General features: G+C 45.4%; 1 protein-coding gene across 3 annotated transcripts in view; it reads left to right on the top strand.

Annotated features, from left to right (window-relative positions):
- znf512b (zinc finger protein 512B) overlaps positions 1-17,608 on the top strand; it is a 57,054-nt gene that overhangs the window by 22,446 nt on the left and 17,000 nt on the right. For all 3 annotated transcript variants that reach the window (XM_033041407.1, XM_033041408.1, XM_033041409.1), the window contains exons 4-8: positions 4,522-4,688; positions 6,984-7,198; positions 11,100-11,171; positions 12,332-12,460; positions 15,340-15,464. In XM_033041407.1, coding sequence (XP_032897298.1) covers positions 4,522-4,688; positions 6,984-7,198; positions 11,100-11,171; positions 12,332-12,460; positions 15,340-15,464 — 708 coding nt within the window. The remainder of the gene's footprint in view (positions 1-4,521; positions 4,689-6,983; positions 7,199-11,099; positions 11,172-12,331; positions 12,461-15,339; positions 15,465-17,608) is intronic.

Raw genomic sequence — 17,608 nt, 5'->3', positions numbered from 1 at the left:
AAAAGATGTCGGCGATTCTGCGTCTGGTTTCGGAGTTGCAGTGAATCAAAGGAAGAAATGCAGCCGGCAGCCGTCCATGTAAATGGGTCCATTCCGATTGGACATCTGCAAGCATTGGGCATTGTGATTGGACATCTGCGAGCATTGGGCATTGTGACATCACACGATGGAACGAATCAAAAGGCAGACAGGCAGCCGGACGGCAGCCGGTCGGATGGCACGAGAGTTTTATATATTAACTAGACCAAGTGCAGACCCGTTGGGTCTGTTTCCCTAACGGCGTTTGCGGGGGGGGGGGGGGGGCTGCGGCATCACACTCACATTAACCACCCCCCAAACACACAGGTAGGGGGAGGGGAGGTGAGAAGAGGGGAGGGAGGGGAGAGGAGGAGGAGGAGGAGGAAACGGGACAGATTTGGGTGGGAAAGGAGAGCGGGGTAGGAGGTGAGAGAGGGGGATCGGGAGAGAGACGTGGGGGAGGGGGGATGGGGAGGGAGGGGAGGATGGAGGGAGGGGGAGAGGGTGGGGGGAGAGAGGGGAAGGAGTGGGGGAGAGAGGAGGGGGAAGGGGGAGAGAAGAGGAAGAGTGGGGAGGGAGGAGGAGAGGGGTAGGGGGAGTGATGGAAGAGGGACAGAGGGGTAGGGGGAAGGGGGCGGGGGAGAGAGGGAAGGGGGTGGGGTAGAGAGGGAAGGGGGGTGGGGGAGAGAGGGAAGGGGGGTGGGGGAGGGATGAGGAGAGGGGGAGAGGAGTGGGGAGGGAGGGAGGGAGGGGTAGAGGGGTAGCAGGAGTGGTGGAAGAGGGACGGGGAGTGGTGGAAGAGGAACAGGGGTAGAGGAAGGGGTGGGGGAGAGAGGGGAAGGGAAGGGAAGAGAGAGGGGTGGTGGAGGAAGAGGGGTGGGGTAAGGGGAGAGAAGTGGAAGAGTGGGGAGGGAGGGGTAGGGGGAGTGGTGGAAGAGGGACAGAGCGGTATGGGGGAAGGGGGTGGGGGGAGAGAGGGAAGGGGGTGGGGGAGAGAGGGATGGGTGGGAGAGGGAGATGGGTGAGGAGAGGGAAACATAGAAATTAAGTGCAGGAGTAGGCCATTCGGCCCTACGAGCCTGCACCACCATTCAATATGATCATGGCTGATCATCCAACTCAGTATGCTGTACCTGCCTTCTCTCCATACCCCCTGATGCCTTCTCATCTCGGTCCTAAAAGATTTACCCCTTATCCTTAAACTGTGACCCCTTGTTCTGGACTTCCCCAACATCTGGAACAAACTTCCTGCATCTAGCCTGTCCAACCCCTTAAGAATTTTATAAGTTTCTATAAGATATCCTCTCAATCTCCTAAATTCTAGAGAGTATAAACCAAGTCTATCCAGTCTTTCTTCATAAGACAGTCCTGACATCCCAGGAATCAGTCTGGTGAACCTTCTCTGTACTCCCTCTATGGAAACAATGTATTTGAGCATTGGGCATTGTGACATCACACAATGGAACGTTCACCAGGGGCTGGGGCTGGGGCTGATTCTATGGGTGAGATGCCAGTATTTTTTGAAATATTGAGGGTGGGGGCTGCGGCATCAAGCTCACATTAACCACCCCCGAAACACACAGGTGGGGGGAGGGGGGTGAGAAGAGGGGAGGGAGGGGAGAGGAGGAGGAGGAAACGGGACAGATTTGGGAGAGAAAGGAGAGCGGGGTAGGGGGTGAGAGAGGGGGATGGGGAGAGAGATGTGGGGGAGGGGGGGATGGGGAGGGAGGGGAAGAGGGAGGGAGGGGGAGATGGGTGGGGGAGAGAGGGGAAAGAGTGGGGAGGGAGGAGGACGGGTAGGGGGAGTGATGGAAGACGGACAGAGGGATAGGGGGAAGGGGGCGGGGGGAGAGAGGGAAGGGGGTGGGGGAGAGAGGGATGGGAGAGGGAGAGGGGTGAGGAGAGGGAGGGGGAGGAGAGAAGGGGGAGAGATGTGGAAGAGTGGGGAGGGAGGGAGGGAGGGGTAGAGGGGTAGCGGGAGTGGTGGAAGAGGGACGGGGAGTGGTGGAAGAGGAACAGAGGGGTAAGAGGAAGGGGTGGGGGAGAGAGGGAAAGGGAGGGGAAGAGAGAGGGGTGGGGGAGGGAGAGGGGTGGGGTAAGGGGAGAGAAGTGGAAGAGTGGGGAGGGAGGGGTAGGGGGAGTGGTGGAAGAGGGACAGAGGGGTAGGGGGAAGGGGGCGGGGGAGAGAGGGAAGGGGGTGGGGTAGAGAGGGAAGGGGGTGGGGAGAGAGGGATGGGTGGGAGAGGGAGAGGGGTGAGGAGAGGGAAACATAGAAACATAGAAATTAAGTGCAGGAGTAGAGGCCATTCGGCCCTTTGAGCCTGCACCACCATTCAATATGATCATGGCTGATCATCCAACTCATTATCCTGTACCTACCTTCTCTCCATACCCTCTGATCCCTTTAGCCACAAGGGCCACATCTAACTCCCTCTTATGTTCCGATTGGGCATATGTGAACATTGGGCATTGTGACATCACACAATGGAATGTTCACCATTGGCTGGGGCTCCTGCAAAGGCATATGTAAATGAATCCATTCCGATTGGACATCTGTGAGCATTGGGCATTGTGACATCACACGATGGAACGTTCACCAGGGGCTGGTGCTGCTTCTATGGGTGAGAAGCCAGTTTATTTTTGAAATATTGGGGGGGGGGGGGGGGGGGGGGGGGGGGGGAGAGGAAGGATTTGATTAAAAACGTGTACTTAAACACGACAAAATATAATGAGGAGCGGATACTTAGAAAGAAAAGTGAAATCTCTACCGAAATGGAAAAGATGTCGGCGATTCTGCGTCTGGTTTCGGAGTTGCAGTGAATCAAGGGAAGAAATGCAGCCGGCAGCCGGCCATGTAAATGGATCCATTCCGATTGGACATCTGCGAGCATTGGGCATTGTGATTGGACATCTGCGAGCATTGGGCATTGTGACATCACACGATGGAAACGAATCAAAAGGAAGAAAGGCAGCCGGACGGACGGCAGGCGACAGGCACACAGTTTTATATGATAGATAGATAGATAGATAGATAGATAGATAGATAGATAGATAGATAGATAGATAGATAGATAGATAGATAGATAGATAGATAGATAGATAGATAGATAGATAGATAGATAGATAGATAGATAGATAGATAGATAGATAGATAGATAGATAGATAGATAGATAGATAGATAGAAAGAAAGAAAGAAAGAAAGAAATAAAGAAATTTAGCTTTTTTAAAGTAAATGTGCATTTAAATGATACAGTCATGTTTTTTATTGGCAATACAGCATGGAAACAGGTCCTTCAGTCCACGCCGACAATCGATCACCCTTTTGCACTAGTTCTATGTTATCCCCCTTTCTCTTCCACTCCCTACGCACAAGGGGGCAATTTACACAGGGCAAACTAACCTACAAACCTGCACGTCTTTGGGATGTGGGAGCAAAGCGGAGGACCCGGAGGCAGCCACGATTCCAGCATCTGCAGTTCCTTGTATGTCCCAGGTGGAGTACGTGCCCCATTAAATTAATCATGGCTAATGCATGGACGATATTCAACCCACACCATCCTGGTCACACACTCATCTCCCCGCTACCTTCAGGTAGAAGGTACAGGAGCCTGAAGACTGCAATGTCCAGGTTCAGAAACAACTTCTTCCCCACAGCCATCAGGCTACTGAACTCAACTCAAATAAAACTCTGAACATTAATAGCCCATTATCTGTTTATTTGCACTTTATCTGTTTTATTTATTCATGTGTGTATATATTTATATAACGGTATATGGACACACTGATCTGTTCTGTATTCATGCCTTCTATGTTCTGTTGTGCTGAAGCAAAGCAAGAATTTCATTGTCCTATCTGGGACCCATGACAATAAACTCTCTTGAATCTTGAATCTTGAATCTTGAAATGAAAGAATTATAGGAAGTGTATGCAAAAGGTTATGATATAGAAACATAGAAAATAGGTGTAGGAGTAGGCCATTCGAGCCAGCACCGCCATTCAATATGATCATGGCTGATCATCCAAAATCAGTACCCCGTTCCTACTTTCTCCCCATATCCCTTGATTCCGTTAGCCCTCTGAGCTATATCTAACTCTCTTGAATACATCGTGAATTGGCCTCCACTGCCTTCTGTGGCATAGAATTCCACAGATTGACAACTCTCTGGGTGAAAACGTTTTTCCTCATCACAGTCTTAAATGGCCTACCCCTTATTCCTAAACTGTGACCCCTGGTTCTGGACTCCCCCAACATCAGGAACATTTTTCCTGCATCTAGCCTGTCCAAATCCTAAGAATTGTATATGTTTCTATAAGATACCCTCTCATCCTTCTAAATTCCAGTGAATATAAATAAGCCCAGTCGTAGCACCCGTAGAAAATGAATGTTTTTTTACTTTAAATCAATTTATGGATAGTTCTCAGGAACGTAAGTAACTCTTGTGTAACACGGGGATTGCCTGTAAAGCTGCAACTCACGCTGAAACCAGACTGTTTTATCGCAGGTCATCGACGTAAAGAAATATAGTCACCACTGCCTGCAGTGTGAAGCCTCATTTGTATCGAAGTCCCAACTGGAAAAGCATATTCAGTGGAAACATGCAGAAAGAACGCAAGCAGCAGTGGATGTGAAAGTTGCAAAAACAGTTGGTCGAGGTCGAGGTAGAAAAAGGTATGTTGCTTTCGCCTGGAATATAACAGACATTGTTTATCTTCCATCAGGTTTATAATGGGCGGAGGTCATTTTTTTGGGGCGGGCTTAAGTATGTCTCCATTTTTTAAAGTTTTATCCACTGTGTCAGCCTTTTTAGTTTTAGTGTGATAAATGCAGTGAGGAAACAGGCCCTTCGGCCCACCGAGTCCGCACCGACCAGCGATCCCCGCGCATTTACACCACCCCACACACGTTAGAGACAATTTACATTTATACCAAGCCAATTAACCTACAAACCGGTACGTCTTTGGAGTGTGGGAGGAGACCGGAGATCTCGGAGAAAACCCACGCAGGTCACGGGGAGAAACATAGAAACATAGAAAATAGGTGCAGGAGTAGGCCATTCGGCCCTTCGAGCCTGCACCGCCATTCAATATGATCATGGCTGATCATCCAACTCAGTATCCTGTACCTGCTTTCTCTCCATACCACCTGATCCCTTTAGCCACAAGGGCCACATCTAGCTCCCTCTTAAATATAGCCAATGAACTGGCCTCAACTACCTTCTGTTGCAGAGAGTTCCAGAGATTCACCACTCTCTGTGTGAAAAATGTTTTTCTCATCTCGGTCCTAAAAGATTTCCCCCTTATCCTTAAACTGTGACCCCTTGTTCTGGAAAGGACAAACTCCATACAGACAAGCATCTGCAGTCATAGATCGAACGTGTGGTAACTGGCGCTGTGAGGCAGCAACCTCTACTGCTGCACCACCGTGCCACCATTCCATTTTATATACAGACATTCCCTGTCTTACCCAATAGGCGGCTTACGTAACCACGCACTTACGTAAACAATTCTGTACTCAGTCCCTAGTTCAATCAAGGCAGTTTGTCATTTCCACAACTCTGTACGATCGCTCAAGTTTACATCGAAACGAGCCGACAATGGTGACGGTACTTACCCAGAATTCCATGTGCAGCAGAAAGTCATCAGGTCATAAATGATAAGAGCAGAAATAGGCCATTCGGCCCATCAAGTCTGCTCCACCATTTAATCATGGCTGACCGATCATCTCTCCTAACCCCATTCTCCTGCCTTCTCCCCATAGCCCCTGACACCCATACTAATCAAGAATCTATCTATTTCTGTCTTAAAAATACCCATTGACTTGGCCACAACAGCCTTCTGTGGCAATGAATTCCACAGATTCACCACCCGCTGACTAAATAAATTCCTTCTCATCTCCTTCCTAAAGGAGCGTCCTTTAATTCTGAGGCTGTGACCTCTAGTCTCGGACTCTCCCACAAGTGGAAACATCCTCTCCACATCCACTCTATCCAAGCCTTTCACTATTCTGTCTGTTTCAATGAGATACCCCCTCATCCTTCTAAACTTCAGCGAATACAGGCCCAGTGCCGACAAACGCTCATCATATGTTAACCCACTCATTCCTGGGATCATTCTTGTAAACCTCCTCCAGACCCTCTCCAGAGCCAGCACATCCTTCCTCAGATGTGGTGCCCAGAATTGTTCACAATACTCCAAATGCCACCTGACCAGCGCCTGAACGAGCCTCAGCATTACATCCCTGTTTTTGTATTCTAGCCCTCTTGAAATAAACGCTTGAAATGAATCTCATTAAAGTGCTCCATAGATGGGAGGCAATGATTGACTCTGTGCATTGAACCATTTAAGTTTGATCTATTGTCTATGATTTTCACAAATACAAATTTTGTAATTAAATTTAATTTCGCCTTAATTTTTAAATTAAGCTGTTGGCACTAAATGCACTTAACAGAAGTGACTTGTTTGGGTTGTTTACAATAGGTGGTAATTAAAATCACTCTTTGGCTGTAAGTCTAGTCATGGCAAAACGGATGAAAAATTGGAATGAACTAATTTCATTGATAGAATTTACCAGTTTTATATAGGGCATATCATTAATGACCTAATGAGGAAGAGTGTGATATTGAATACATTCTCATTGAAGTGTTTGTATGTGTGTCCACTTGGTCTTAATGACCTTTGGTCAATTAATTCCTTATTATTGTTAAGGAAACTTCAAGATTCTCATCAGTGTAATGGACACTTTTGTTGTTTACATACAAGTAATGTAAAAGATATAGGTACACAAAGTTCTGAAGTAACTCAGGAGGTGACGTTTCAGGTTGGGACCCTTCTTCAGACTTGGAGCGTCACCTGCCTATGCTCTCCAGAGACGCTGCCGCACTTTTGTGTCCTTTTGTGTATTAACCAGCATCTGCAGTTCTTTGTTTCCACATTCTAAAAGATAAAGGGGTTTTACTGACTTCAGGGCAACTGAAAATGCAGAAGCCTCGCCGAAGAAGTGTAAGAAGAAGAAGAGAGATTTAAGTCGGCCCTCGGAGAATGGGGAATGTTCGCCGCAGAGCAGAAACAACAGCGTAACTAACGCCACAAACGCTCAAGATGCTCTGGTGTCTAATGAGCTGAACAAAAGCAAGAAAAAGATATTAATGCCAGAGGAAGACCCAGAGCGAACAAAACACAGTAAGACAACTACAATTCTAGTTGTACATAAATGTGTAAATTGATCATGATACGATACGATAGAAATTTATTGATCTCAGGAGGGAAATTGATCTGACAACAGTCATTAAAAAAAAAACACAAAATAGTTCAAGTTCAAGTGAGTTTATTGTCATGTGTCCCTGTATAGGACAATGAAATTCTTGCTTTGCTTAGCACACAGAACATAGTAGGCATTTACTACAAAACAGATCAGTGTGTCCATATACCATAATATAAATATATACACACATGAATAAATACACGAAACATAAAATTAAAGTGACGAGTGGAAAGGCTCGGGGGATGTGCAAAGATTGGGGAGGGGAGTCGGTCCCAGTCTACCCCACGACAGAAGGGGGAGGAGTTGTAAGATTTGACAGCCGCGGGGAAAAAGGATCTCCTGTGGCGTTCGGTCCTGCATCTTGGTGGAACCTGCGTGCACCAGTATTGGCGAGTGTATCAGGGGCGTATCACCCCAACCACAGGCTGTTTACCCTCCTACCATCCGGGAGGCGCTACAGGTCTCTCCGTTGCCGGACCAGCAGGTCCAGGAACAGCTTCTTCCCTGCGGCTGTTACACTACTCAACAATGTACCTCGGTGATTGCCAATCACCCCCCCCCCCCCCCGGACACTCCTTCCACCAGGAAAAAAATAATTGCACTACTATGAGTGGATGCACGTAAATATATTTATTTATTGCTCATATTCTTTGTCGCTCTTCTAGGGAGATGCTAACTGCTTTGTGTTGTCTCTGTGCTGCACACTGCACAATGACAATAATAATAATAATAATGGATGGGATTTATATAGCGCCTTTCTAATACTCAAGGCGCTTTACATCGCATTATTCATTCACTCCTCAGTCACACTCGGTGGTGGTAAGCTACTTCTGTAGCCACAGCTGCCCTGGGGCAGACTGACGGAAGCGTGGCTGCCAATCTGCGCCTACGGCCCCTCCGACCACCACCAATCACTCACACACATTCACACACAGGCAAAGGTGGGTGAAGTGTCATGCCCAAGGACACAACGACAGTATGCACTCCAAGCGGGATTCGAACCGGCTACCTTCCGGTTGCCAGCCGAACACTTAGCCCAATATAGTTTGAATCTGAATCTGAGGGGTTATGGGGAGAAGGCAGGAGAATGGGGTTGAGAGGGAACTTCAAGCTTTCCTTGTGCAAAACAGAAATGACTTATCTATTTAATATTCTGCTTAAGCAACGCGAAAAGGTGAAACAATGTGAGTTATTTCTTTGACGTTTCAAAAATAATGTTGGAGTCAAGTGTTTTATTGTCACATGTCCCAGACAGAACAATGACATTCTTACTTGCAACAGCACAACTGAACCAAACTAAATTAATTCAGACACACAGCATGAATGTATCTATGGTAGACAAAAGTGCTGGAGAAACTCAGCGGGTGCAGCAGCATCTATGGAGCGAAGGAAATAGGCAACGTTTCGGGCCGAAACCCGAAAGGGTTTCGGCCCGAAACGTTGCCTATTTCCTATAGTGGTGATTGGTGAAACGTTGCCTATTTCCTTCGCTCCATAGATGCTGCCGCGCCCGCTGAGTTTCTCCAGCACTTTTGTCTACCTTCGATTTTCCAGCATCTGCAGTTCCTTCTTAAACACACGAATGCATCTATATAGATCGGAGGTGATTCAGCCATGTGAAAGGATAGTGCTCGGACAAACAAGCTTTTGAAGAGCAGGCAGCACCTTCTTTAGCCAGAGGGTGGTGAATCAGTGGAATTCTTTGCCACACGAGGCTGTGGAGGCCAAGTCAGTGGATATTTTTAAGGCAGAGAAAGATAGATTCTTGGTTAGTACAAGAGTCAGAGGTTATGGGGAGAAGGCAGGAGAATGGGGTTAGGAGGGAGAGATAGATCAGCTATCATTGAATGGCGGAGTAGACTTGATTTGCCCAATGGCCTAATTCTACTCCTGTTACTTATGACCTTATGACTCTTCTGCCGATCTTGTGGATAGGTGCGGAATCACGTGAGAATAGAATCATTCATTTGAGGGAATCATTGTTCGACTTTTGATTGTAATAATATCATATCAGTATTATTTCACTGTCGATTTTTCTCAGTGTTCTCGTAAAATTCTCAAAATATTTCTGCTCACATCAGCTGATGCAGCACTGCCACCCTGCAGTGATTTTTTAGGTTGTCCACTGGGGCATTTTGCTGGCCTTAAGTCAGCCTTCGGGACATTTTTCAACACAAATGCTTCTTTGTTCGATGACAAAGACATAATGTAATGTCGATGTTCGATGACAAAAGACATATATTCATGACATAATGTACTTATTTTGAGAGATTCGTTAGTGTTTTATGGACATGCAACAAAAATGTTTCTATAAATATGTACACTTTATGAATAATCAATAACTCCATCATACTATTTGTTATTTCTTTTTTTTTTTAATTTTTTTTAAATTTTTTATTAGAAGTACGGTAAATTACAATAATACACAACACATATATCTTAATACATTTTTTGTACCGCTTCATTTTTTTGAGCTTTAAGAAAAAGATAGAAGTAAGGAAAGTAAAGAAAGTGCGCAAGAGTCGTGAAGTGCAAGAGAGTGTTGGGAAAAGAAAGCCCCTTAGAAAAGAAGTTAGAGAAGGAAGTAAAGTAAGAAAGTAGACCCTAGAAAAGAAAGAAAAAGAAAGTAGGGACAATCGCTCTATTATAACATTAAACTCCGTAGAAAGGGGACTACCAACCAAGTCTGTTTTTGTTGTTTTACCTCCCATTGCCAGGTCCTGATACCATATATTTATTTATTTATTTTTAAAATTACTATTGCACCTCATGCTTGTAATAGGTCCATAAACGTAGACCACGTCTTTTGGAATTGGTCTGCTTTACCTGCTGAGAGGAATCTCATCTCTTCCAGATGTAATGTTTCAAACATATTTGATATCCACATTTTTATTGTTGGTGTGGGCGCATTATTCGTTATTTCTGATTGTCCAATTGAACATGTCTCAAAAGTTGATCTCATACTTCATCTTCCTTTCCCGAGCCTCACCTCAATTGCTTCTGCCTTTTCACTCACCAAGCTAACAACATCAGCAGCTTAAATGCACATCAGCGACACACCCTGCTGCAGTCTGAAGAAGGGTTTCGGCCCGAAACGTCACCTATTTCCTTCGCTCCATAGATGCTGCTGCACCCGCTGAGTTTCTCCAGCATTTTTGTGTACCGCCCATAAACTACTGTTCTCCCACCTGAGTGTAGATATCCTTCTGGTCCTCAGATTAGTAGGACCTTCACGACCTTGTGGAGGTTAACCCCCTGTAATTCACTTTGGTCGACAAATTAATTGCAGTGGAAAATGAGAAATACTATTCCTCAAAATTATTCCAAGATTAATTTCAAAAGTGATGCCGCCAAAACCGTTAATAATGTTATTGTGCAATGTTTATTGCAATCATTGAATCATAAAGTCATACAACACGGAAAAAGCCCTTGGGCCCAACTAGTCCACTCCAACCAAGATGCTTGATCTAAGCTAGTCCAATTTGCCCACATTTGGCCCGTATCCTTCTAAACATTTTATCTAAACTTTCTAAACATTTTCCTAACAATGTACCTGAGTAAAATTCTTTCAGATGTTCTTAACTACTTCCAATGGCTTTATCTAACTTTTTTTTGATATTTTAAAAAAAATATATATTTTAAAATGACTACCTATTATACCTACCTGTTACATTTTTGACTGATTATAACACAGCTTCGACTAAATGAAAGCATTTTGGGCATCAGTTGAAAAGCATGTGTTTGAATGTTACTTAGGGTAAATATACAGTATAACTAAAAATACTTCACTGATTTTTAACAATAATTTGTTTGAGCAAGGGAGGAAACAGAAGACACCTAAGAAGTTTACAGGAGAACAGCCATCCATATCCGGCACTTTTGGACTGAAAGGTAAAAGAACAAATCAATTGATTTTTTTTTAAGATAGAACATGGAAATAGACCACCTAGTCCACGCCAACCATCGATAACCTGTTCAAACTAGTTGTATGTCATCCCACTTTCACATGCACTTCCAACACGCCAGGGACAAACCTGCACGTTTTGGGATGTGGGAGGAAACCGGAGCACCCGGAGGAAACCCACGAGAACTTGCATACTCCGCACAGACAGTATCTGAGATTGGGATTGAACCCGGGTCTCTGGTATTGGGAGGCTGCAGCTTTACCAGCTGTGCCACTCTGCCGTTAGTTCAAACTCATTTTATATAATTGGGATTACTCGATACCATACGACACGATATACGATAGAACTTTATTTATCCCAGGAGGGAAATTGACCATGTTAAATGTTGAAACTTAAGAAGGATAAATAGCAGGTTTTTTTTGTGATCATACATGCCTCTACAGCACACCAACACCTTGTTAAAGTGTTAAAAAATACTAGACCAGTGTGGTGATCTACAGCGTGCGTGAATAGTTATATGTTTACCACCACTTTATGGCCTACCAAGGGTCTCGCCCCGAAATGTTACCCATTCCTTCTCTCCAGAGATGCTACTGGAGAGATGTCCCGCTGAGATACTCAAGCATTTTGTGTCTATCTTTGATTTAAACCAGCATTTGCAGTTCCTTCCTACATAGAAGGTAACAACATGTTGAAAATCCAGCGGCGACCAGAAAGACGCTACGACTCTTTGGGCGACTGAGGAGACGACTCACGGCCATACAGGCGACATGTCGCGGGGTGAAGCCTGTACGGTCGTGAGTAGTCTCCCAAAGAGTCGTACCTTGTTCTGGTCGCCGCTGGATTTTCAACATGTTGCAAATTTTCGGCGACCTGTAACGACGTATGACGGGTGCCAGCAGTCGCCGAAAAAGTCTCGTAAGTGGGACAGGGCCCTTTAGTTTCATATCAGCACGGGACTCTGGAAAATGCATTCCAAACAGATTTAATAAAATGCCTATAGTTTTGAGTGGAAAATCTAGGGTTAAAAAAAAAACACCCTGAGAAATAGCAGAGGCTGTAATTAAATATAGTGTTGGATGAAGGCCATGATTTTCTGAAGGTGTTCTGTGGTTTCTGTGGATTTATTACTTCATTTAATTAAAGGCCTGTCAAAATCAGATGACAAGAGAAGGGGAAAAGGCAAGAAGAAAAATAAGAGCTTGTGCGCTGAAGATGTGCAACAGAAACCTGTGGGAGTCCATGTAAAGAAAGAACCTGTCACGCATTTACCAGGTAAGGGCATTTCAAAGTCTTATTGATTAGCCATGCTGAAAATACTGAGGCACTTCGCTAAACCCAAGTGTAGAATTGTTTAAACACAACGTGCTGGACTAACGTAGGGGGTGTCAGGGGTTACGGTGAGAAGGCAGGAGAATGGGGTTAGGAGGGAGAGATAGATCAGCCATGATTGAATGGCCGAGTAGACTTGATGGGCCGAATGGCCTAATACTGCTCCTATCACTTATGACCTAACTCAGTGGTTCAGGCAGCATCTCAGAAGGGCATGGATAGGCAACAATTTGGGTCGGGACCCTTGTTCGATCTGAAGAAGGGTCTTGACCCAAAACGTCACCCATTCCTTCTCTCCAGAGATGCTGCCTGTCCCGCTGAGTTACTCCAGCTTTTGGTGTCTATTCCTTGTTCAGAAGACAGGTTGACAATAGACAATAGGTGAAGGAGTAGGCCTTTCGGCCCTTCGAGCCAGAACCGCCATTCGATGTGATCGTGGCTGATTATCCTTGGCCTGGCCAACTGAGTTACTCCAGCACTTTGTGTTATTTTTACAAACCAGCATTCTGCATTTCCTTGTTTCCCTCTAGAATTGTTTGTGCAGTTTTGTAATATCTACTGATTGTATCCAACAAATAATAATTCTATTTCATAATCTAATATCTGACTACAATACGAAATGATGAAATGCGATGTCTCTATAAAAAACACACATGAGGGTTATTGTATATCTTTCATAGATTGTTTTACTCCAGGCAAAGATAGCAGCATGCTGACAATTTTTGATTAAAAAATAAATATCATGCACTTCAACCGCTACCTTACATAGACATCAGCTTAAAATCACATCATCAGAACTATATTCATATACTTAAAGAATGATACCGCTTTCTTCTAGTGGGTTGTTCACTAGGATAGAGGGAGCTAATGAATTTTAAAGCCTGGATTTTCAAGCTGTTTACTGCCTTTGTTTGGGTTTAAAATCCCATTAGCTCCCAATGCTCTGGTCTTATGCATCGTTCTTTTGCTGAATCGGACAGCTGTGTGCAGTTGTTTTAACTTGTGATGTACAATGCTAACATCCATAAAAGCCAGTTAAATAACCAGCTTTAAAAAATTCAAAAAACAGAGATAGATAATGGTGATTGTGGTGAAAATGTTTAATGGAGTCATAGAGTTGTACAGTATCAAAGCAGGCCCTTCGGCCCAACTTGCCCATGCTGACCAAGTTGCCCCATCTCTGCTAGTTCCATTTGGTCCATATCCCTCTGAACTTTTTCTGTCTATGTACCTGTCCAAATATCATGTAAATATTGATATAGTACCTGCCTCAACTACCTCCTTTCCATCTGCCCACCAACTTCTGTGTGGAAATGTTGACCCTGTGGTTCCTATTCAAGCTTTCCCCCCTCACCTTCAACTTATGTCCGTTACCTTTGATTCCCCTACTCTGGGTAAAAGACTGTGCATCCACTCTATCTATTCCCATCATGATTCTATACATATTCTATGCATATCTATAAGACTAGAGGACTATAGCCCTAGACTGCCCAACCTCTCAGCCCCTTAAGTCCAGCAACATCCTCGTAAATCCTCTCTGGACTCATTCCACCTTAACATGCTCAGATAGAAAGGGCCTGTCCCACTTACGCAATTTTTTTTGGCGACTTGCCGGCACCCGTCATAGTCGCAGCAAAAATGTTCACAATGTTGAAAATCCAGCGGCGACCAGAACAAGGTACGACTCTTTGGGCGACTACTCACCACCAAACAGGCATCACCCCATGACCGTGTCGACGTCTAAAGTACCCTTTGCTGGATTAATGAATAATTAGTGAATTCATCCCAAGGATGCAAGTATTTGTCCTGAATACATTCCTACTTTCAGTCTAAAGAAGGGTCCCGACCCGAAACTTTGCTCATCCTTTTCTCCAGAGATGCTGCCTGACCCGCTGAATTACTCCAGCACTTTGTGTCTATCTTTGGTATAAACCGGCATCTGCAGTTCCTTACGAAACAATATAAGTATTTTGTCTGAAGTAGGGTCCCGACCCAAAATGGTGCCTATGCATGTTCCCCAGAGATGCTGCCTGACCTGCTGAGTTACCCCAGCATTTTGTGTCTATCTTTGGTACAAACCAGAATACGCAGTTCCTTGTCATGGAGTCTTATGGGCCTGTCCCACTTAGGCGATTTTTTGGGCGACAATAGGCGACTGCCGCAAAATATTCAACGTGTTGAAACTTTTTCGGCAAAAGTGGCGACAATTTTTTCTGTCGTAGGTTGACATAGGTGCTGTCGTAGGGTGCGTAGGTGAATTCCATTAAACTAGTCCCTGGCAGCCACCTACAGAGTCGTCTAAGTGAGACAGGCCCATTATAGTCGTACAGTGTGGAAACATGCCCTGTGGCCCAACTTGCCCACACCGGCCGACATAAGGTCATAAGTGATAGGATCAGAATCTGGCCATTCGGCCCATCAGGTCTACTCTGCCATTCAATCATGGCTGATCTATCTTTCCCTCTCAACCCCATTCTCCTGCCTTCTCCCAATAACTCCTGACCCCCTGACACCCGTACTAATCAAGAAACATGCCCCATCTACACTAGTCCCACCTGCCTGTGTTTGGCCCATATCCCTCCAAACCTGTCCTATCCATGTACCTTAATGTTTCTTAAATGCTGTAAAATGTTTCTGAAACGTTGTGTCTCGCTACTTGTATCTAAGTATTTTGATAAGCTGGATTGAATAATTGAATAAGTAATTAACAAGCAAGGCTATATTATGTATTATGTAACATGAAACACTTGATATGCGCATAATATGATGGAAACAGATCCCTCGTGTTGCTGTTAATGTTGTGCTCACACTGCTGATCACAGGTAGCCAGGAAGAAAAGTGGCATCAGGAGATTACAGAGAAAGGAGAGATCATCTGTCCTAACTGTGTGACTGTGCACCGAAAGACTGTCGCAGGTTTGAAGAAGCACCTGGAAATTTGCAAGGAGGTATGCAAGGCTTCATTCTTCCAAATGAACACAAAAAAACGAGCCCCATGATTTTCCAAGTTGGGACAGCTTAATTGAGGTGCATGGCAAATATATCAGAGTGACACAGTGGTGGCTCAGCGGTAGAGTTGCTGCCTCACAGCGCCAGAGACCTGGACTCCATCCTGACAGCGGGTGCTGTCTGTATGGTGTTTGTATGTTCTCCCCGTGACCTGCGCGGGTTTTATCTGGGAACTCCGGTTTCCCACACTCCAAAGACGTACAGGTTTGTAGGTTAATTGGCTTCGGTAAAAAAAACTGTCAATTGTCCACACAAGCGAGATGCTCAAATGCAGAACCCTTTCCAAATTGAGATCTCGGAGAAGGGAGGCAGTAAACTAGGGAATTGGGAATGATTCAGGACATTCTGCCTACACTTTCTAAACTCCAATTTCACCACGAGTGCAGTTAGTGGGCAGGATGAAGGAATGCCTTACATCAATTGTAGACAGTGGATTGGGAGCTCATTTGGCTTTGGGCCCTTAACGTGTATGACTTGCTTATTTGATCAGACTATCATGGTGAATATGTGGGTCACCTTCCTTCCTCAGTCTAAAGAAAGATCCCAACCCAAAACATCACCCATCCATGTTCTTGATGCTGCCTGCCCTCCGTTGAGTTACTCCAGCACTTTGTGTCCTTTTGTGTAACCCAGCACCTGCAGTTCCTTGTTCCAACATTCCTCCCTCATGATTCCATCTGCTGCTTTCAAATTCTCTACCGGGTCCCTATCTCTCCTCCGGCTGTTGATCACGTTCCTCCACTGACCTAACTTTGAAACTAAATAACGAAGGCGCCTGTGTCTTTTGGCAAATAAAATGTCCATCTTGTCTCACTTTCAATATTTAGTGTCATTTTGTTTAGTTTAGAGATATAGAACGGAAACAGGCCCTTCGGCTCGCCGGGTCCACGCCGATCAGCGATCCCAGCACACTGAAGGGCCTCTCCCGCTTGGGCATCATTTGCTCATCACGCAGATGGCGCGCGAAGATTTTGTACATCCCAAAATCCTAGGGCGCCGCGCGCGACTGCGCGTCACTGCCTACATCACCACGCACCATGCGCGCGTAATGCGCATCATGCGCGCATCACGTGCGTCGTGACGCGCAAATGACGCCCAAGTATCCAACACACTAGGGACAATATATAATCATACCAAGCCAATTAGCCTACAAATCTACGTCTTTGGAATGAGGGAGGAAACCACAGCACCCGGGGAAAGCCCACGCTGGCCATGGGGAGAACGTAAAACTCCATACAGACAGCACCCATAGTCAGGATCGAACCAGGGTCTCTGGCTGTGTGGGGCAGCAACTCTACCACTACGCCACTGCTCCCTTGTCACCGTGCAGGCCAATACTGCAAGGAAAAATGTAGCAGGATAACATAAAGCTAGTGAGCAGTTCCTGCAGCAATCTCGCGCCGAATTAACCCAAGGCAGACTCCAGGGTTTTTTTTCAATTAACTTGATGGATTGGTATCCCAATCACTTGGATAATTCGCGACCCGTAATTAAAGGGTTTCATTAATCTATATTTACCAGCCTAATGGGCTACATTTGACAGTACTGTAATTAGTTGAACCTCTTTGAACTGAAGTGACTCTTGTCTTGTCTTGATTAGAATGTGTTTCTGCACCAGGAAATGAAAACTGCATTCCTAATAGTTTCCCGCAACACCAAGGATTTGTCTCCGTAGTCTCCCGGAAGGGAACTTGGGATCCGTATCTGAGAATAGGTTTGCATTCCAAGATGGCGGCCAACCCAGGCGACTCTTGGCGCGCTCGCCGCAGAAGCAGATCTGCAAACACATATTACAATCGCTCCACGCTCTTAAAGGGCCTGTCCCACTTTCACGAATTCTCCCGAGTTTTCCCCTTGATTCAAACTCGGAGAATGTTCGTAACAGGTCCGTAGGAGGCCGTAGATATATCGTAGCGGCTCGTTATGTCAGCTGTAGGGACTCGGGGCATTAAATGTTGCAATTTTTCTCCTCCCGACTATCTTTTTACTCGAGGACATTTTTCGTCATGCTGGAAAAAACGTCCCGATTTACCTGATGCCCCGAGTACCCACGGCTGACAGAACGAGCCGCTACGACATATCT

This window comes from Amblyraja radiata, chromosome 23, assembly GCF_010909765.2.
Source record: "Amblyraja radiata isolate CabotCenter1 chromosome 23, sAmbRad1.1.pri, whole genome shotgun sequence".
NCBI lineage: Eukaryota > Metazoa > Chordata > Chondrichthyes > Rajiformes > Rajidae > Amblyraja > Amblyraja radiata.
Note: the sequence above shows the minus strand (reverse complement) of the source record. Positions and strands in the feature narration are given on the sequence as shown.